Here is a 20,380-nt window from a genome sequence, read left to right on the forward strand (position 1 = left end):
CCAGCCTGAGGCCTTTGCGTCGGGGTCGGGGTCGGACCCGGCCTGGAGGGACCGGGGGAGTTGAGGCCCGAGACCTGGGAAGAAGGAGCTGTCCTAGAGGCGCTCCCGGGGCCGCCCGGCTTCATCCCTCACGGCCTGGGCGGCCCCCACCCTCGGCAGACCCTGAGGGGAAAGCCCGGCCGAGGCCGCGCCGGTGGGAAGCCGCCAAGACCTAACAGAGCCGCCGCCGGCCGCCGCAGAAGTGCCCGGCCAGGGACAAGGAGCCGTGGAGTACTCACCCTTTCGGGCCCGGAGCTCCGTTGCCACTCGGCACGCCGGGCGCGCCGCTCTCCTCCTCCATTTTGGGCTCCGTCGCCGCCACCTCGGCTGCCGCTTCGACCCCTGCCGCCATTTTCTCCGCGTCTGGGCTTTGTGTGAGCGAGCGGGATGCGCAGCGCTGCGCCTGCGTGCTCACGTGATCCAGCTCGACCAGTAACGTCTGCTCGCGCCGCGGCGGCCTCCCGCCTCCTTCCCTCCAACCCCGGGCCACGCCCCTGTTCCGGGCCACGCCCCCGCCGCGCGCAGGCGCGCATCGTCAGCTGTTACTAATTCATTCTCGCAACTAACTTGCGTTTGGCGCCTACTGGATACTCCATCCGCTCTCCAGGTCTGGTAGAGGCACCATCTCTCCACCCCCCCACACGTGGACCTCGTCACTCCCAGCTTTCTGTAATCACAGCTAGGGCAGAAGGGCAGCGAAAGTTCTGTTTACTAGGCTAGAAAGGAGTTAGGCAGGCAAGGGTAGGACACTGAAAGACCAGGCCGTAGGACAAATGTGTAAAATGCTCTCTCTCTAAGCAAGTATCGTCCTGCACCAAGAATATCTGGGCTCTATCCGACCTGTCTCCCCACCACTCTGAGAAGTCCTGGGCGCAGAGCCCATGGCCTAGGTCTCTCTCACTAACAGCCGTCAACAACCAGACGCCTAGCTGGAGACTTTGAATGTGTTTATGAATGTTTCTTGAGTGAATGAACAAGCAAGAAGCCAAACATGGTGATAGAAATCACACGATGGAGGCTCCTTCCTGCCTGACCGTGGGTCCCTCTGCCCTGAGAGCTTGGCCCTGTCCACAAATGGGTTTTCAGGGCTGTTACAGGACCATGTCCTGGGACAGCCACAGTGGCCTGGGAAGAGGCCAGAGCCCCCAGCATTCAGAGGTCTCAGGCTCCCTTACCCAGCAGCCACCCCTGGTCTCTGTTGTCTCTGGTACTTTGAAATAAATGCTTCACTGGATCTTGAAGAAGTTCCCATCTAACCACCAAACTCTAAGCTCACAATGGGAAAAATGGGTTTTTTCCCCCCTATCTCACAAAATAACTACATTTCATCAGGCTCTGAGGAACTATCTCACCTGCCACACCTTCCTCCAAATTAAATACTTAATCCAGCCAGGCTGAGAACTCCAGGCCCGGAGAATAAGTCCAATAGCCCAGGCTAAGGCAGAGGATAGGCCCCACCCTCTCTTTCCAGCTCCCATTCCCAAGAACTTCCCAGACTCACCTGTCTCAGAACTCCTTTCTCTTGCCCATCTGCAAGCCCCTCCTCTCATCTCCACCCACCCACCCCGCCTCCTCCCCCCGGAAATCTCTGATCTACTAAAATCCCCTGTGCACACCAACCCTCTTCACATGGTCCCACTGGAATCTATCTCAGTTTCCTTTCCTCCCCGTTAGACCTCTCTCTCTCTCTCTCTCTCTTTTTTTTTTTTGGCCTGGACAGCCAGGGAAGTTCCCCCCTCCCCCTTAGATCTCTCTAGACCAGAGGGGCCCCTGGACCAGAAGAAGCCTCATGAATCTCTGAATTCCCTCGCCCAACAGGGCTCAGAAATGGCGGAAGAGGCCACAGCAGTCTGTCAGAATCATGGAGAGGAGGCCGAATACAAAGCAGCGGGGACAAGAAGGCACCTTTTCTCTGATCCCTTCTCCGGCAGTGGGTGTGACTGGAGATGAGCCACAAGCCAAGCCCAGGCTGAGGAGACAAACTTTCTACTAGGCTGTTCTCCTCTATAGGCTGGTTGATTTAATCCAACACTGCCCAGATTCCTGGGTTTAGCCATTGCCTGCACTATTAATTCCTTCACTCTTTCCTGTAACTGACACTTTATTTTCTTTAAAAGAAGGATGTTTTGGGAATTCGCTGACGGTCTGGTGGTTAGGATTCTGCCCTCTCACTGCCAAGGCCTGGGTTCGATCCCTAGTTGGGGAACTAAGATCCTGCAAGCCTCCCAGTACAGTCAAAGAAAAAAAGGATGTTAAAATGTTGCTTTACCTCACAGCCCACATTGAAACCCTACTATAAATAGCTTATTGTAAAAAATAAATAAGAGAATGATGCTGTTAAAGTGTAAATTCAGTCATACGCTCTGTCAAAGGATCTGAGTCTAAGACTTGCTCTCTCTCTGCTAGGGTTAAGGGTCATGAAAGTCAGCCTAGCACCAAACTACAACTCAGGACTTCCCTGGCGGTCCAGTGGTTAAGACTCTGTGCTTCCAATGCAGGGGGTGAGGGTTCGATCCCTGGTTGAGGAGTTAAGACCTCACATGCTGCATGATGTGGCCAAAAAAAAAAAAGTACTGGGCCCTCTTCAGGGTGACCCTTGGTAAGTGTGGACATTACTTGTGAGTGAGCGTAAAGGGCCCAGCGGGGTATCTGACTCACGGGAGACACACAGGAAGTAGACACTATTCTTATGTATATTTATTTTAAATCATTTAATACATAGCCTTGCTACCTGCTCTTCACTTGAAAACTCGCACTTTGCTTCTAGCCCTGTGATCCCTCAAACCAGCTGAGAGCATTGGTTGTTGCTGCTGTTACCTCTGTGTGGTCCTGACTCCCCTCGGTCCCCGTGCCCTCACTTTGAGGCCTCAGAAACGTGACTGACAGGTCCGTTTTGTCCAGCAAGGGCTCCTTTTATTCATTGGGGGTGGGGTGGGGTAGGGGGGTGGGTTTTGAAACACGGTGCAACTTTATAAAGTTGAGGGTGCCGGGAATGTGAGCCTGCCAGGTGCAGAAAAGTGCAAGAAGCTTGCGGAACCTCCCAGCTCGATGGGTGCCCGCGACTCGCCTCTGGCCATGGCTGCTGGCCCAGGAGGGGCCAGGTAGACCTCAGAATGAGATCAGGGTGCCTGCTCCATCCGAAGCTCGGGACCACGTCCGTCTGTTCTCCTCGTGTGTAAGAGTGTGCAAAACGATCTGAGAATAGCTTCACACGGGAATCACGGAATCAGCTCCACTTTGGCATCTCTTGGCCTAAGAAGCATTCCAGCTGTGCGGAAGTGTCGGGCAGTTTCTGTCCTTCCAAACACCAGGGCATCGCCAGCTGCCTCTGGCCCTGCCAGCCCGGCCTTCACACAGGCGTCTCCTCTGCCACCTTCTTCAGGAGCCCAGCTGCCAGAGAGGAGTGCTGGGTGCCTTCGGGGCCATCGGTGGCCCGGATCTTCAGGCGCACTTTCTGGTTGGTCCTTCTCCACTCGGAGTACAGCTGGCAATGGTAGCGGAATGAGACCTGCAGGGCAGGGTGGAGATGAGTGGGAGGGCCAGCCTCTGGCCATCCAGCCTCTACCCCCAAGAGAGGAAAAGCGGGCCCCTGAGGATCTGCCTCGACCTAACCAGGACCAGGCTCCTGCTTGCAGAAGCAGGGGCAGCATCCAGGCATTTCTCACACAGACAGTGCACACACACCCATTCCCTCACCTGGGGAACCTCCCCACCAGCACTGAGGGCCCTGCAAAGGTGAGAGAGTCTGTGTGTGTGTGTGTGGAAGGGGGGGGGGGTCCCCTTCTGTCTCTCAGAGGGTGGCAGTGAAGTGATAAAGCCTCTTGGAAGGGGCCAAACGTCAATGGATCATAACTGCCAAAATGTGGAAGCAACTAAGATGTCCTTCAGTGGGTAAGTGGATAAATAAACTGTGGGACATCCAGACGATGGAATGTTATTTGGCACCAAAACGAAATGAGCTATCAAGTCATGAAAAGACATGGAGGAAGCTTAAATGCATATGACTAAGGGAAAGAAGCAGATCTGAAAAGGCTACAGGGAATTCCCTGGTGGTCCAGTGGTTAGGACTCGGTGCTTTCACTGAAAAGGCTATAGACTGCATGATTCCAACTATAGGACATTCTGGAAAAGGCAAAACTATGGAGACAGTAAGAGAAGCAGTGGTTAGCAGGGCTTGGGGGAGGGAGAGATGAACCGGAGGATCACACAGGGGTTTTAGGGCAGTGAAAATACTCTGTATGACACTCTAATGGTGGATACATGTCATTATACATTTGTCTAAACCCACAAATTGTTCAACACCAAGAGTGAACCCCTAATGTAAACTATGGGCTGGGGGTGATGATGTGTCAGTGTTGGTTCATCGACTGTGATAAATGCACTGCTCTGGTGCCCTGCTGATCGTGGAGGAGGCTCTGCAGGTGTGGGGGAGGATTTTGGAGAACTCTGTACTTTATGCTCCATTTTGCTGTTTAACCTCAAACTGCTCTAATGAGTCAAATCTATTAAAAAAAAAAACTTTTTTTTTCCAATAAATGTCAATGGTTCATACTCTTTAACCAAGCCAGTTCCAAGAAACATTTGCACAGGTGGCATCCAAAACACAGTTTATAACGGCAAAAAAAAAGAAGGGAAACAAAAAAACAAACCAACAAAAAAAAAACATTGGAAATGATCCCAGTGTCCATCAAAAGGGATTAGTTAAAAAAATACAGCATGCCCATACAATCAAGGATTGTTGGGTGGCTGCCTTTTTTTTTTTTTAAAGGACATTAGCAAAGTGAAAACAAGCAGACTGCAAAGCAGGACCTATGATTTCATCCTACTTGTATTAAAAAACCTGCTTGGGGCTTCCCTGGTGGCGCAGTGGTTGAGAGTCCGCCTGCCAATGCAGGGGACACGGGTTCGTGCCCTGGTCCGGGAGGATCCCGCATGCCGCGGAGTGGCTGGGCCTGTGAGCCATGGCCGCTGAGCCTGCGCGTCCGGAGCCTGTGCTCCGCAACGGGAGAGGCCACAACAGTGAGAGGCCCGCTACCACACACACAAAAAAAAAACCTGCTTGGTGGATGTGCTGGGAAACAATTCTTGAGGAGGGAGTGCCCCACAGCTGGAGGCCAGTGGTTCTGTCTGAGGGGCCAGACTCTGGGGACCTTTCCTCTCTGAGTGAGGGTTCTCATGCCTGCCAGAAGCCGGGGACAACACCCCACTACACTCCCTCTCTCTCAACCCCAGTCGTTTTCTCTCTCAGCACCCACCCCACCCCCGTGTGGGGCGATCGATCTTAGTTCCCGGACCATGGATCAACCCATGCCCCCTGCAGTGCAAGCGTGGAGTCTTAACCACTGGACCGCCAGGGAAGTCCCTTCTCTGTCTCTTGATGGTCCTCTCTCTCTGTCTCTCTTTCTCCTACTCTTTCTTCCGCAGCCTTTTGGTGTCCCTCTGCCTCTCCCCCCCCAACCCCCTCACCCGCCCTCCACCGCCAGTACAGTCTTGGTGGAGCTCGTGGCTGGCAGGGCCTGCACTCAGCAGAGGTGATCACGTGCCCTTGTATCCTTGGGGCAGAAGGTTCACGCCTGGCTCCCTGGACCTTGGACCAGCTTGGAATCTGGAGCTCCATGAGATGCTGGGAATTGCTTCCACCCGAGGGCCAGCCACAAACCGAGGCAGGCAGGGCGCCCCCTACCCCCTCCAAGCCACTGACCAAACCCCGGGCCTGACTGCTCGCAGATGCCTGCTCTGTGGCAGGCAGCCACTCACCAGCGTCCAGAGGACGTAGATGGTAAAGAGAGCAATGGTGAGGGCGATGAGCCCCACCGCCTCCAGCCGGCTATGGAGCCTGAGGTGGTCCTGGGCCCCACGCAGGCACAGCCAGCCTGAGATCGCGGCCAGAGGCGTGATGAACAGGAAGCACACCATGTCGCAGCACAGTGTCCTCTTCTCTGTCCGAGGCCCTGGGTCCTTCAGCCACTGCGGGGAAGAAGGGAGGGGGAGCCGCTGAGAGAGACCGTCATGCACCGCCCTCCCTCGAGCCTCTGCGGGGGGATGGGGTGCAGGACCGCCAGGCCCTCCGCCCCTTCTGCTGATGCCCATCTTCATCACTGGGCCCTGCAGGACCAGCCTCCTGCCTGGCACCTCCCTGCGTTCATTCCTTCTTTCAAATATTTATGGAGACGATGACGATGACAGGCCAGGCCCGGATAGGTGCGGGGCACTTCTGCCCCTGTTTTTTGTTTTTTGGTTCTTTGGTTTTTTTGGCCATGCAGGGGATCAGACGCATGCCCCCTGCAGTGGAAGCACGGAGTCTTAACCACTGGACCGCCAGGGAAGTCCCATGACCTTGTTTTATAGATGGGGGAAACTGAGGGCACAGAGAGGCTGACCCATTTGTGCAAACTCATATGGCTAGTCGTCCACAAAGCCAGGACTGGAGCCCAGGAAGTCTTGTCCCAGGACCTGTGCGTCTTGGCCTCTATGCTACACTGCCTGCCACAGTTGATGGCAGGAAAAAGTCCCTGCCCGTAGCTCCCATGCTAGTCGGGGGAGGCATGAAACAGGGTGAATGATCCGGATGGGGAAGGCTATGCCGAGGAGGTGGCACCACAGAGAACCAAATGAGCAGAAGGGGCCTGGTGAAGAATGGGGGGGACAGCGCTCGAGGCTGCAGAAAGAGCATGTGCAAAGGCACTGGGGTGGGAGCGTGTCGGGGGGAGCGGTGCAGGCAGGCTGGCTCTCCCTCCAACTGTTCTCCTAAGAGCCCAATGTCCCGGGTGGGCCAGGGGCATTTCCAGGAGCCCACACCTCGGCACAGTGACATCCCCCTGCAGCTCTCAGCTGCCCCATGCCAAGCCAAGCTGGGCAGAGAGGAGCCTGGAGGGCACCCGGGCAACCAGCAATGCTCTGGAAAGCCATGTGGCTCCCGTCATGCCTGGGAATATCCCATCTCAACCCCCACCCAGCACACTCAGGCTACAGTCTAAGCTCCCAGGCTTGGCCCACAAAGCCCCCCGGCAAGGCCACTACCCCTCCTTCTGGGCCACTCTCCTCCTCCTTTAACTAGCTCCACTCCAGCCACGTGGGCTTTGTCAAAAACACCAAGCTTCTCCTGGCCTCAGAGCCTTTGCACTTGCTGTGCCCTCTGCCAGGACTGCCCTTCCTCAGGTTGGGCACTCCCTTCTCATTCCTCAGGTCTAAGCCTTAGGGTCACCTGAAGTGATCAAAACAGGGAGGAGGCACAGGGTCTGTCAGGTCTGGAATCTCAGGCCCGGTTCCCCACCCCCATCAGCAGAACTGACCCTGGGGACAGGAGAAAGGTTCCTCCCTATAGAGAAGCTGCTTCCCCAGCCCCCCAGGATCCTCCAGGGCAATTCCCTCCTCCTGCCCCACGCCTACCTTCTTCCCCTCTGCCCACTCCAACCTCAGACTCCCAAGCATACCTCTGTGAGGGGCCGGGGCCTCTTCTCCACTGCAAACTCCGTGTGGCACAGCTCGCAGTAGCTGGTATTGGATGAGGAAAGCCATCTCTCCAGACAGCTCTTGTGCACAGCGCCCAGTGTGCCGGTGCAACCACATGGAGACAGCAAGCTCTCCCCATTCGCTCCCTCATGGCAGATCCTGCAGAATGGACCATCGCTAGACACAGAGATGGGACACATGAGTAACGATCAAGTTTCCTGTCTATGCCTACTTCACATGCACTGGATCACAAGCTCAGCATCACCCCTATATGCTGCTACTTGGCAAACTCCTACTCATCCTTCAACGCCCGGCTCCAAATATCCTTTCCCTTGGGAAGTCTTCACAGACTCCCACAGGTGGAGTGATGTGCTCCCTCCCCAAGTTTCCCGTGGCACCTTTTTCAGCCCAGGGTGAGCATCACTTGTACCTGCCTGCCCAGCGTCCACTCCTCCTTCTCCTACAATGCCACCATGATTGTACTGGGCAACCAATCCACTCTCAACTCTTGGTCCTCAAGACGACACCCCTAATGACCTCAGGCCTGACCAATCAAAACACCACACGTCCCTGGTCACAGGGGCCGATTCAGGGAACAGCATGTGTGATGCAATCAGAGCCACTGGGAATTGATTCCTGAAATTCTTTTTTTTTTTTTTTTTTCCCTAAACTCCAGAACTACAGGCAGCATGGCTGATGTAAGTCTGGAGCTGCTGGCAGCAGCCTGGTCCCCACATGGAGTCTGTAAATGATGCCAAAACAGAGGGAAACAGAGGAAGGTGGAGCCAAGAGATAAGGAGAAGCAGAGTCTCAAGGACACCATCAGAAGCTCTGGATCCAGCCGCACCTGAAGGCCATGCTACCTAAGAAACCTGTGCGTCCAGGGAGAAGAGCTCCCTGGCTCTTCTGCTCTAGTGAGGCTCGGAAAACAGACATAAAAAGCGTCTGCAGGAAGCTGCTTCAGGGAAGTCTCGGCCCCAGCTTGGTCTCTGGGGATGCTGGGTCCTTCCTGGGGCAGCTCAGGGCCAGGGGCGTGGCCTTGGTGGCCCCAGCGGCTGTCCAGCACATGAGTCATTGTTTTCCACACATTTCTGCCCAGAGAGAGGACTTCGGGAACACACGGAGGAGGCGGAGCAGGAGAGCTGTTTTCCAGATAACGCCAGTTTCCCCTCAGAAACTTTCTATCCTTTTCTCAGTGTCTCCTGCTGTGGGACGGGGCCTGGCTGCTTTGAAACCCAAGAGCTGAGCTGACCCCTCAGGTCTGCTTTCTGGTCCTCAATCCTGTGCCTGGGCTGCTACTTTTTCCTCCAAGGTCAAAAGGGCATGCCCGGCTCCCCTCTGCTCCCACACTCCCCACACACATCAAGTGAACAGGAAAGGGATCCCTGCTCCGGAAACCAAGCCGGGAAGTGGAAGTGACGAGGACCTTGAGGGAGAGCCACGTCGGTTTTGGGGTTTGTCCCTGAAGAACCCTACTTCAGAGGTGCAAGTTCAGAGAAAACAAAACACAAGAAAACAAAGCACACACTGATTTATGATTGAGCACTGATGAGGTCCCATGCACAATTTGGAGGGCAACATCTGGGTTAATTTTTCTCATTCTCACAGGGAGCCGGGGAGGAAGGTGCTCTTTTTGCCCCTGTTTTACAGACAGGGAAACTGAGGCATCGAGGGGTTAACCTGTTTGTGCAGAAGTCACACAGCCAGTCGTCGGGCACAGCTGGGATTGGAACCCAGGAAGTCACTCCAGGCCTGTATACTCTGAGCCACTAGGCTGCCTGCCACCGGTAGTAGGGCAAGAGAAATGGGCTTTACTCCCGAAATTCTGGGAGGAAAATTATGCAAATGATACAGTTGAGGAGGAGATGGGACGGGGGAGCGGGTGAGACATCCACAGATCCCAGTGGAGCTGACCAGAGCATGCTCCATGGGCAGAAGGGAGATGGAAATGGAAGCCATGGGGAATCGGGCAGCGGGAGGAGGCCAGGTGGAAGGGCTGGGGGGTGTGGAAATGCTCAGGGCAGCTTCCAGGAGGGCCTGGCTCACAGACCAGGGGGCGGAGAGAATGGATGCCTCACAGAGGCCAGAGGGGCCCCAGGTGCTGGCCCTCAAGCCTTGAGCCTTTGTGGATTGTCCTGGGGCCTGGAGATACCTCCTGGGCCTTCCTCTTTGTCCTCTGAAGGTTTCAGGGTCCAGAACTTTCTGCCCCACTTGGGGTGCCATGCGCCCCCAGGAATCAGGGTCTCCTCTGAAGTGAAATGGAAGGCTTGATTTTATGGTCATGGAACCAGCCAGGTTCTGGGGACAGTATCTTTCAGCCCCACCCTTGCTGCTCCCAGATGGCACAGGCTGGCTGGGAGGAGGAGTTACAGGGTGAGTGAAGAGAAGGAGGGGGACAGTGACCTGCTTGTGTGGCCTCTGCCGATCCCAGCACCTCCCAGCAGTGGCAGTGGAGGATCCTCATTTCCTCCTGGGGAGATTGGCCAGGAGGCTGTAAAGAGGGCCCCATCCCTGGATGATGACAACCCTCTGGGAAAACAGCAGCCCTCTCTCTAGGAAGGGTTGTTCTGCCCTGGCCTTCAGTCTGGGCAAGTTGGGATTGAGCTGAATCAAAAGGCAGAGGGGGGCTTCCCTGGTGGCGCAGTGGTTGAGAGTCCGCCTGCCGATGCAGGGGACGCGGGCTCGTGCCCCGGTACGGGAAGATCCCACGTGCCACGGAGCGGCTGGGCCCGTGAGCCATGGCCGCTGAGCCTGCGCGTCTGGAGCCTGTGCTCCACAGCGGGAGAGGCCACAACAGTGGGAGGCCCGCGTACGGCAAGAAAAAAAAAAAAAAAAGGCAGAGGGGGGACTTCCCTGGCGGTCCAGTGGTTAAGACTCCGTGCTTCCACTGCAGGGAGTACGGGTTCGATCCCTAGCCGGGGAATTAAGATCCCACATGCCTCACGGTGCAGCCCAAAACCAAAACAAAACAAAAAGGCAGAAGAGACAGCCGTCAAAAAGAACGAAATTTTGCCATTTGCAGCAACACGGATGGACTTGGAGGGTGTTATGCTGAGTGAAATGAGTCAGACAGAGAAAGACAATTACTATACGCTTATGTGTGGAATCTAAAAAATACAAGAAACTAGTGAGTATAACAACACAAAAAGCAGACTCAGAGATATAGAGAACAAACTAGTGGTTACCAGAGGGGAGAGGGAGGAGAAGGGCAACGTGAGGGTCGGGAAGCGGGAGGTACGAACTATCGGGTGTCAGATAGGTTACAGGGATGTCTTGTACAGCACCGGGAATAGAGCCAATATTTTGTAATAACTGTAAATGGACTGTAACCTTTAAAAATTATATAAAAAATTTAAAAATTAAAAAAAAAATAGCACTACCATACAATCCAGCCAAAAAAATAAAAAATGGCAGAGGGGCAGATCAGGAGGGCCCTGCGGTCGGTCTCAGTGGGCAGAGCTGTCCTGACCACCAGCTGCCCGCGGAGGGGCCGCTCTGGTACCGCTGCTTGCCTGGGTCTCTGAGGGCTGCAGGGGAGGCTGATGGGACCGAACAGGCTTCTCCTCCTGCCCCCCACACCCAAGGGGGAGCCCTAGGTTCAAGCCTCAGCTCTGCTCAGTGACACTGGCAGGGGTCCAGCTCCCTCTGGGACTCGGTTTCCCCAGGTGTAAAAAGGGAGGGTGGGGCAAGGTGACGTCAACTCACTCAGTGGCCCCCAGGAACCCCATGGAGGGAGACTTCCTCCCTGCCCCCCACCCCGGCAGCTCTGGCTAGGAGGCCCCTGGGCCCACCAAGGGTCCCCTTGCTCCCAGCCTGGCTCAAGCAGCACAGACCCTGTCCTGACTTCAGGGGGTCTGATGGAGATGCAGACATAAAAACCAAGACCCTGGAAGAAGCCCAGAAGGAGAACGCCAATCTCATCTGGGCTTAGGCAAGGCTTCCTGAAAGAAGTGATGCCAGGCAAAGACTTACAGGGTGACTGGCAGTGGGCTCCCTCCAAAGCACTGCAAGGCTTCCATCTGCTTCTTTTTATGTTTTGAATGAAAAGCTTATGAATTGACTCTGACACCTGCTACAACACAGATGAACCCTAGAGACATGATGCTCAGTGAAAGAAGCCGTCACAAAAGGACAAATACTGTCTGAGTCCACTCACAGGGGGTCCCTACAGGAGTCAGATCCACAGAGACAGAAAGTAGATGGTGGGGGCCGGGGGCTGGGGAGTGAGTGTCTAATGAGGACAGAGTTTCAGTTTTGCAAGATCAAAACAGTTATGGGGTTGAATGGTGGTGATGGTTGCACAACACTGTGAATGTACTTAAAGCCACTGAACTGTACACTTTTAAATGGCCAAGAGGGCTTCCCTGGTGGCGCAGTGGTTAAGAATCCGCCTGCGAACGCAGGGCACACGGGTTCGAGCCCTGGTCTGGGAAGAACCCACATGCCACGGAGCAACTAAGCCCGTGCGCCACAACTACTGAGCCTGCGCTCTAGAGCCCACGAGCCACGACTACTGAGTCTGCACGCCACAGCTACTGAAGCTGCGCACCTAGAGTCCATGCTCTGCAACAAGAGAAGCCACCACAATGAGAAGCCCGCGCACCGCAACGAAGAGTAGCGCCTGCTTGCCACACTAGAGAAAGCCCGCGTGCAGCAACGAAGACCCAACACAGCCAAAGATAAATAAATAAAATAAATAAATTAAATAAAAATAAAATGGCCAAGAAGCTAAATTGTGTTATATCGTAACAATAAAAAAAAATTGGAAAGAAAAGCTTATGAATTAACTTGTCTCAAGTAAACATCATGAAAATACATTAAACTTGAAAAACTGGTGGCCAGATTAAATCTTAATGAGTTAAAGTGGATTTAAATTTGTGTGGGGTTTCCTTAAATCTCTTTTCCTTGGAACTGGTGACAAGTTGGTGAACCAGGCAGACTCAGCTCACACGTGGGTCTGGAAGGCTGGCACGGAGGTTTAAATACATTTATCAACTGCTTAGGAGGCGGCAAAGCCCCTTGCGGGCACTTTATGTGGACCACGGCCACGTACTCTCAAAACAACCCAGTGAGGAAGGCGTCCCCAGTTTAGAGATACGGGGTGAAGCAACTCTTCCCAGGTTGTACAGGGAGAGAGGCTTCTACTCAGGACCCGAGCCCAGGCACCCTGAGCCCACAGCCAGCCATCTCCTCAAGCAGCCCCCCCAAGACGTGAGCTACTCGTCAACATCGGACCTTCAGATTTCACCCAGTAATCTGGAGTTTCTGCTTTTCATGAAGAATCAGACCTGGCTAGCCAGTTTCCACGTGGTGATTACTGGTTTATTTGCCCACCTGGCCCCTCTAGGTGGCTGGATTTCTTTTTTGTTTTTGTTTCTGGCCCGCGGCTAGTGGGATCTTAGTTCCCCGACCAGAGATCGAACCCAGGCCCCGGCAGTGAAAGCGCCAAGCCCTAACCACTGGACCACCAGGGGATTCCCGCAGTTGGATTTCTGACCCCAGGCAGGGCTGGGAGGAAATCCCTTGGGCCCGAGAGCGAAGTGAGTGAAGGCAAAGATCCCTGCTTGGCCACCACTAACCTCGGTGTGTCCAAGGCCCGGATGACAGTTGAGAGGAGCCGGCCGTCCCTTGAAGTCACCTGTGCCACATACTGGGGTGGCCCAAGGCCCGTGGCCTCCACGACCTTGGAGAAGGCGGGGCTGTCGGAGCAGTCGCACAGGGAGCCAGGGAGGTGACAGCAGTCACCCGTCGTCATGGCCACAGGGAGCCCCGCGTCCTCAGGGCCCGAGGCCCATGGTCCCAGGAGCCTGGGGAGAGGCCGGCAGGAAGATTAAGGGCAAGGTTAGCAAGCCACACACCGAATCCAGCTCTCTGAGCCTCGGTTGCCCAATCTATACAATGGGGCTTTGGAGGGGGCTGTGAGGATTCAACAAGGTCACACATGCAGCTCAGCCCAGGCCTGGCACGTCTCAGGGGCTTGATTATATTACCTCTGACCCTCCTAAGAAAGGCCAGCCCGGCCCAGCCTGCAAAGCATGCAGGTCACCCCCAATATCACCTTTCCAGACATAATAACAGCACCTAACAGTGACTGAACACCTTCTGTGTAGCAGGCCCTGTGCTTGGCGCTTTCCAGGAACAGAACCATGCCCGCCAACCATGTAGAGACTGTTCTCCATGGACTGGATTGCTGGACCTGGGCTCACGCCCACCTTTGAGTGGGCCAGAACTGAGCTAGAAACTTGGCCCAGCAGACCAGGATGGTGAGTCACATTGACCCTCCTGGTTGACGGCCTCTTGTGGGGCTCTGAACTCCTTGATAACTCAGGCTATCAAGGAAGTGGCCCAGGCTGGGGAGGACCATGACAGTCTCTGTCCCCACCCACCAAAGCAGCTGCTCTAACCCATGCCTCTGTCCCCAAGGAAAGGCCACCAGAGCAATCTGGAGTCTGCTCTGGGTGGGAGACTTCAGCAGGATTCTGTCCCCCACCCCAGGGTCTGACCTGAAAAAAGGAACCCTTGGCAAGCTCTTCTTCCATCACAGAACCAGCCAGCGAGTCTTGTGTGTTTCCCTTGGAGAATTTCATGAAAGTAACAGAGGCCTCTTGAAGCCAATACAGGTGCTCTGGAGCTAAGGATCTCTGTCCCAAACTTGTCTCATACTCCACCGTTTGTCCCTAGGAACTATGATCCAGAGACCCCCGAAACACTCGCTGAGGTCCCCCCACAATTGTTTTTTACCAACCCTTGCCAGTCAAACTCTGAGACCCAAAGAGGGGCGGGAGGGAAGCAGTGTAAGTCATTGGCTAACTTTTCGCACCAGGACAGTCTGCTGCCAGATCAACAGTCTCTGAACAGCTCAGCCAGAAGACCTCCAGGCTCAGCAGGCCCTTCTGAGCCTCTATAGTTGGGCTGCTGTTGGCCACATAAGCAAGTGTCAGCCCAGAGGCAGGAGGAGGCTGGGAGGAAGGCTGCATGACTGAGATAACATCCTCAGGGCAGTGGCCAGGCCTGCCATGTTGTGTACACTGCTGTCCCTTCCGAGTGCCTGCAACCAGAATTTCCAGCTCAGAGGCCAGCAGGGAAGTCGCTGGGTTACCCAAGGGAATGCAGGCAGAGGGGAATCCACTCCTCTTGCCCCTCCAAGGATTGGCCTTCACATTTCTGCAAGTAATTGGGCATCACAAGAAACATCACAGCTACTGTATATTAAGTTCTATCATTTCTTTTACTGTCAAGGGAAAAACAAAAACACTGGTAAAATCTGCTAATGCAAGGCCTGCAAATCACCAAAATAATAATAGCAGCTACTGTTTATTAAGTACCTACTGCAAGCCGGGTACTGTTCTAAGCTTACTGAACTCAAACAGTTGTTATAAGTGTCCCCTTCAAAGGTCACCTCCCCAGAGAGGCTTTCCCTGACCACTCTGGTCAAAGTGCCATTGGTGTCCACATTATTGCCCTTACAGAATGTACCCCTCTCTGAAATGCTCTTTCCTTTTTATTTTGAGAGGCCAATGCCGCCTTTATTCCTGAGTCAGCAGCTACTGGAGAGGGTGCTCAGGCATACGGCCGCAGTGGGCTCCCTCTCGATCCATCCAAGAACCGGGCAACGGCCAGACCCAGGGGGTCCAGTGACTCAGCGGCCTTAGGAACAGCGCAGAAGACTCTCTGCCTACGGGCCTGAAATGCCCTTATTTCTTTCCCTTTTTTTCTTTTTTGGTCGCACCGCACGGCTTGTGGGATCTTAGCTCCCCGACTAGGGATTGAACCTGGACCCTCAGCAGTGAAAGAGCAGAGTCCTAACCACTGGACCGCCAGGGAATTCCCATGAAATGCTCTTATTTCTTCATCTACTGGTTTAACCACGTCTGTCTTCCACTCATCAGTCTCTCCAGCACCTGGCCCTGTGTCTAGTACAGAGTTCCTGCATTAATTTTTCAGCCCCTCCTCTGTGTAAATGCAGGGTTGGGAGAGCCAGGTCTCTTGAGCCCGCCCCCCAGACCCTGGTCTGCCAGCACCCATGACGGGAATCAGAAATATTTAGAGGCTAGAGATCTGTGCAAAGCACAGAGGCTTGGGCTTGCAAGAGGCCAAACTCGAGGCTGGATGCAAGGATAGGGTGGCTGCAGCTCTGGGGCTGCTGGGATGGCAGAGCGAGCCAATGCCTCAAGCAAACTTGGCCCAGTGCTTGAGAGATGGATTTCACTGAGTCTTCACAACAAAACTATGACGTAAGTCCAATAATTACCCCCACTTGACAGGTGAGGAGACTGAGGCTCAGAGAGGGGCAGCTTCTTGCCCAAGATCACACAGCTAAGTCAGGACAGTGCCAGGATTTGAACTTAGTCCAGTGGGTGGGTCTGGGACTCAAGAGATCTGGGTTCTTTTAAGTCCTGACTCTGTTACTAATGCTGTCTGTCCTGGGACAAGACACTTGGCTTCTCTGGGCCTCATTTTTCTCCTTTGTCAAATAAGTTGATGAAGCTAGTGGACTGTGTCTGCTGAGGGCTTCCTGGGAAGGAGCAGCCAGGCTCAATTCCTCCAGCGAAGCTCGCCCTTGGCTAGGCTTGTCTGGGGTGGCGCTGGGGAACCACAACCTTTCCACACCTACCCAGACTCCTTTTTTCTGAGGGCAGGAATCCAAGGGAAGAAGGGCCCTAGCTCCCCACAGTGTCATCTCAGTCCAGCTGCTTTGCTCTCTGGGCCTCAGTTTTCTCTTCTGTATAATGGGGGTCCCAGTGAAACCCAGCTCATACATGCATAAATATGAGAAAGACAATAAATATTAGCTCTATTGATAATTACCGTCATCAGCTTATAGAGCTGTTGGTAGGCTTTGATGAGACAAGGCACAGCCAGTGCCTGGCACACAGTAAGCACTCAACAAATGCTCACTGTTATTATTTTTTAGGATAAACATGGAGCCTGTCAAATGCATTCATTCCTCTTCACTTACCACAGAGAGGCTCCTGTATGCCCTTCAGTACTTGAATGGCCCTGCACTGAAGGCCAGGCTCTAATCGCAGCTCTGATCATTACTCGCTGTGTAGCCCTGTGCAAAAGGCTTGACCTCTCTGAGCCTTGATTCCTCATCCGTATAGCAGGGAACGTTTCTAGTACTTCCACTTAATATGGTCGATAGAGGACTAAATGACCTAATCCTATAAATTCTGGCTATCCCGTTTTGAGCACACACGAACAGGCAGGCACTCTGCTAACCAAGTGCCTGGGTCATTATATTTACTATTTTCCTGGCAGAGCCCCTCTGAGGAGGAGGTTGGGGAAGGTGACTGGTCATTTACTGACCGCCTACTGTGTGCAGAGCGCTTTCCTCATTTGCCACCTCCTGATTCCTCCCAACAGCCCAATTAGGTTGGTACTAGGATGACCCGGTTTCACAGATGAGGAGACCGAGGCTCAGAGAGGCACCTACTGTGTGCCGGCCCCCAGAGGACCTCCTGACTTCTGCAAAGACGGAAATTGCGATCACCTAGTCCCTGGGAAGGCTGAGGCCGACTGTCCGAGCCCGGCCGTCCCGCCTGGGGGCCGGGCTCGGGCCTCAAACTCGGGGCCGGCCCGCGGATCGGCACCCTCCGGCCCCATCCTCCCGCCCGTGCCTACCTGATCCGCGGCCGGGCCGGGCGGCCGCGCAGGCCCCTCCGCTTGCCCCGGCCCTGGTCCCGGCCCGGCCGGTCTCGTCAGCGCCGCTAGCTCCGCTCCGGCCGGCACCTGCGTCGGGACACCGCCCGCCAAGCAGACGGCGCCACGAACCAATGGCGACCGCCTCTCGCCTACACTGGCCAGTCGCCGTAGAACTCCCGCCCTGGGAGGCGGGGCCAGAGGCGACGAGGACGTCCTGGGCCGCACAGGCCCGGCGGCGCCGCAGCTGCTGGCCCCGCCCCTGCTGCGTCCTGGCTCCACCCCAGTCTATGCCCCGCCCCCATCCCTGGCCCCTCCCCATGCCGACTCGGGGCACGAGCGGGGCACGTGGCGCCACCTGCAGAAGACCAGTTAATAGATACTGTTACAGAATTCAACGCGAGGGAGGGTGGGAGGGAGCGAGACGCAAGAGGGAGGAGATATGGGAACATATGTATATGTATAACTGATTCACTTTGTTATAAAGCAGAAACTAACACACCATTGTAAAGCAATTATACCCCAATAAAGATGTTAAAAAAAACAAAAAGAATTCAACGCGACACTAGCGAAGGGATTTGTAAGTGTTCGTCACCTCTCTTAGGCTTCTCGCCAATCCTGGGGGAGGGATGAACCGTCCGATTACATTTTACAGAGAGGAACTACAGAAGTCTAGAGAGGTTAAGGGGCCGTGGAAGAGCATAAAGCCAACATCATTTATTTATCATTCACATTCATTCATACATACAACAAATTCATTCATTAGATGTAATAAGCATCAATAAGAGGGCCTATTATGAGCCAGGCACTGTGCTAGGCGCTGTGGACACAATGTTGAGTAAATATTGCTGCTCTCATGGACCTCAGTCTAGGGAATGACATAGACATTAAGCAGTCAATTATGTAATTCTTAATTTCAAAGGTGATAAATTATAGCGAGTGAGGGAGGCATATCATGGAATATTTGGAAAGTCCAAAAATATTTCCCTAAAGAAGCAATGGAACTGACAATGGTGAAGAGCTTGAGGTGGGATGCAAAGAGCTTGAGGTGGGGATGGAGAATGGCCTCAATACTCCTTTCTTCCCCTGCCTTTATTGAATATGTAGATCAGCTCAATTACCTTAATCAGATTCTTCTGTGCTGTACTAGCTTACATTTTTCAAAAATGGAACAATAAGGGCTTCCCTGCTGGCACAGGGGTTGAGAGTCCGCCTGCCGATGCAGGGGACACGGGTTCGTGCCCCGGTCCGGGAAGATTCCACATGCCGCAGAGCGGCTGGGCCCGTGAGCCATGGCCGCTGAGCCTGCGCGTCCGGAGCCTGTGCTCCGCAACAGGAGAGGCCACAACAGTGAGAGGCCCGCGTACAGCAAAAAAAAAAAAAAGAAAAGAAAAGGAACAATAAATCATAACAGCTTTTAAAAGGTTACCTATAGAGGGAAGGGGTAAAATAGAAGGGACAAAGATAGAAGCTAGATTTTTAAAACTGTACCTTGTTTTGGATATCTGACTTTACAACCATGTAAATATTTTATATAACTTTAAAACAAAATTTTAAATATAAGATATCCCTAAAAACAAAAATAAGATAAAACAAATTAACCTGTGTATCCAGTTGGTGACAAAACAACGCAGAGATGAACTAATGACTTTAAAACTCCACAGTTTGATTGTACATACCACTATATTGGTGGTGGTGGTGTTAAAATTGTTATTCTGAGCTTGTTGCACATTTAGTCTGGGATAAAGAAAAGGAGTGATTATGTTGGTGTCAAGAACTGAGCTTTTCAGAGGGAGTGAAGGAGGTACAGATGTAAGATTGATCACATTAAAGAAAAACCCTGTGGTCTTGAATTTGAATTGGGAGTATCATGATATATTTTATCTTTATAAAAAGCAAACATTTCCTACCTCTGTCCACTGAAAAAAAGTCTGAAACAAAGACCAACCTTCTTAATAAGCACCCCATAAGCCCAGATCGTGGTCTCTAAATACCATTTCCAGTTGAAAGAAGCCAGGAACACTGAGGAAAAATCTGATTCTGAGTCAGGGGCAGGAAATGTACAGACAAAAATGGCACATCTTGATGTACCAGAAAGGGAGTTATCAAAGACATTACCTGGTGAGATAATGTCAATGGGAGCCAATAAGAAGCTTCCATTGGCCACGAACTGGACAATTTGATCCTCAATAAGGATAATGATTGCAGATCAAAATGCATCAAATGTTCAACTTTGTGCATTTGGGTTTTTAATTTTTTATCTTAAAATAATGTCAAATTTACATAAAAGTTGCAGAAAGAATGCAAGAGCTCCCATAAACACTTTGCCCAGATTCCCCAATTGTTAACATTTTTGAATCCTTTGAGTAAAAGATACACACATGGTGTCTCATTAACCCTTAATTCTTCAGTGTTTCTTTCTTTCTTTGAGGCAGGCGGGCTTCTCCCTAGTTGTGGCAAGTGGGCTCAGTAGTTGAGGTGCACGGGCTTAGTTGCCCTGAGGCATGTGGGATCTTAGTTCCTTGACCAGTGATCGAACCCACATCCCCTGCATTGGAAGGCCGATTCTTAATCACTGGACCACCAGTGAAGTCTCTAGTGTTTCTTTCTTTCTTTTTTTTTTTAACCGATTGGTTTTCTTAACTTTTTAAAATTTATTAATCAATTAATTTTTATTTTTGGCTGCGTCGTGTCTTCATTGCTCCCCTTGGGCTTTCTCTAGTTGTGGCGAGCAAGGGCTACTCTTCGTTGCGGTGCACGGGCTTCTCGTTGCAGTGGCTTCTCTTGTTGCAGAGCACGGGCTCTAGGCACGCAGGCTTCAGTAGTTGTGGCACGTGGGCTCAGTAGTTGTAACTCGCAGACTCTAGAACGCAGGCTCAGTAGCTGTGGCGCACAGGCTTAGTTGCTCCACAGCATGGGGGAATCTTCCCGGACCAGGGCTTGAACCTGTTTCCCCTGCATTGGCAGGCGTATTCTTAACCACTGCACCACCAGAGAAGTCTCAGTTTATTCCTTTTTTTTTTTTTTTTTTTTTTGCGGTACTCGGGCCTCTCACTGTTGTGGCCTCTCCCATTGCGGAGCACAGGCTCCGGATGCGCAGGCTCAGCGGCCATGGCTCACGGGCCCAGCCGCTCCGCGGCATGTGGGATCTTCCCGGACCGGGGCACGAACCGTGTCCCCTGCATCGGCAGGCGGACTCTCAACCACTGCGCCACCAGGGAAGCCCCCCAGTTTATTTCTTAAGTAA

General features: G+C 53.2%; 2 protein-coding genes across 11 annotated transcripts in view; both read right to left on the reverse strand.

Moving 5' to 3' along the window:
- Positions 1 to 20,380, reverse strand: part of HNRNPM (heterogeneous nuclear ribonucleoprotein M) — a 174,766-nt gene that overhangs the window by 38,660 nt on the left and 115,726 nt on the right. For 2 of the 10 annotated variants that reach the window (XM_082650129.1, XM_082650137.1), the window contains exon 1: positions 279 to 437. The exons of the other annotated variants lie outside the window; for them this stretch is intronic. In XM_082650129.1, coding sequence (XP_082506255.1) covers positions 279 to 391 — 113 coding nt within the window. In that variant the 5' untranslated portion in view covers positions 392 to 437. Of the gene's footprint in view, positions 1 to 278; positions 438 to 20,380 lie in introns of those variants that run through there. 10 annotated transcript variants of the gene reach the window in all.
- On the reverse strand, positions 2,744 to 17,254 carry MARCHF2 (membrane associated ring-CH-type finger 2). Its single transcript, XM_082652338.1, has 5 exons — positions 17,116 to 17,254; positions 13,071 to 13,298; positions 7,473 to 7,668; positions 5,797 to 6,006; positions 2,744 to 3,547 (listed from the first exon to the last, which is right to left on the reverse strand). The coding sequence occupies exons 2-5, from the start codon at positions 13,244 to 13,246 to the stop codon at positions 3,389 to 3,391; spliced, it is 741 nt and encodes a 246-aa protein (XP_082508464.1). The 5' UTR covers positions 13,247 to 13,298; positions 17,116 to 17,254; the 3' UTR covers positions 2,744 to 3,388.

This window comes from Grampus griseus, assembly GCF_964374135.1.
Source record: "Grampus griseus genome assembly, chromosome: 3".
Classification (NCBI taxonomy): domain Eukaryota; kingdom Metazoa; phylum Chordata; class Mammalia; order Artiodactyla; family Delphinidae; genus Grampus; species Grampus griseus.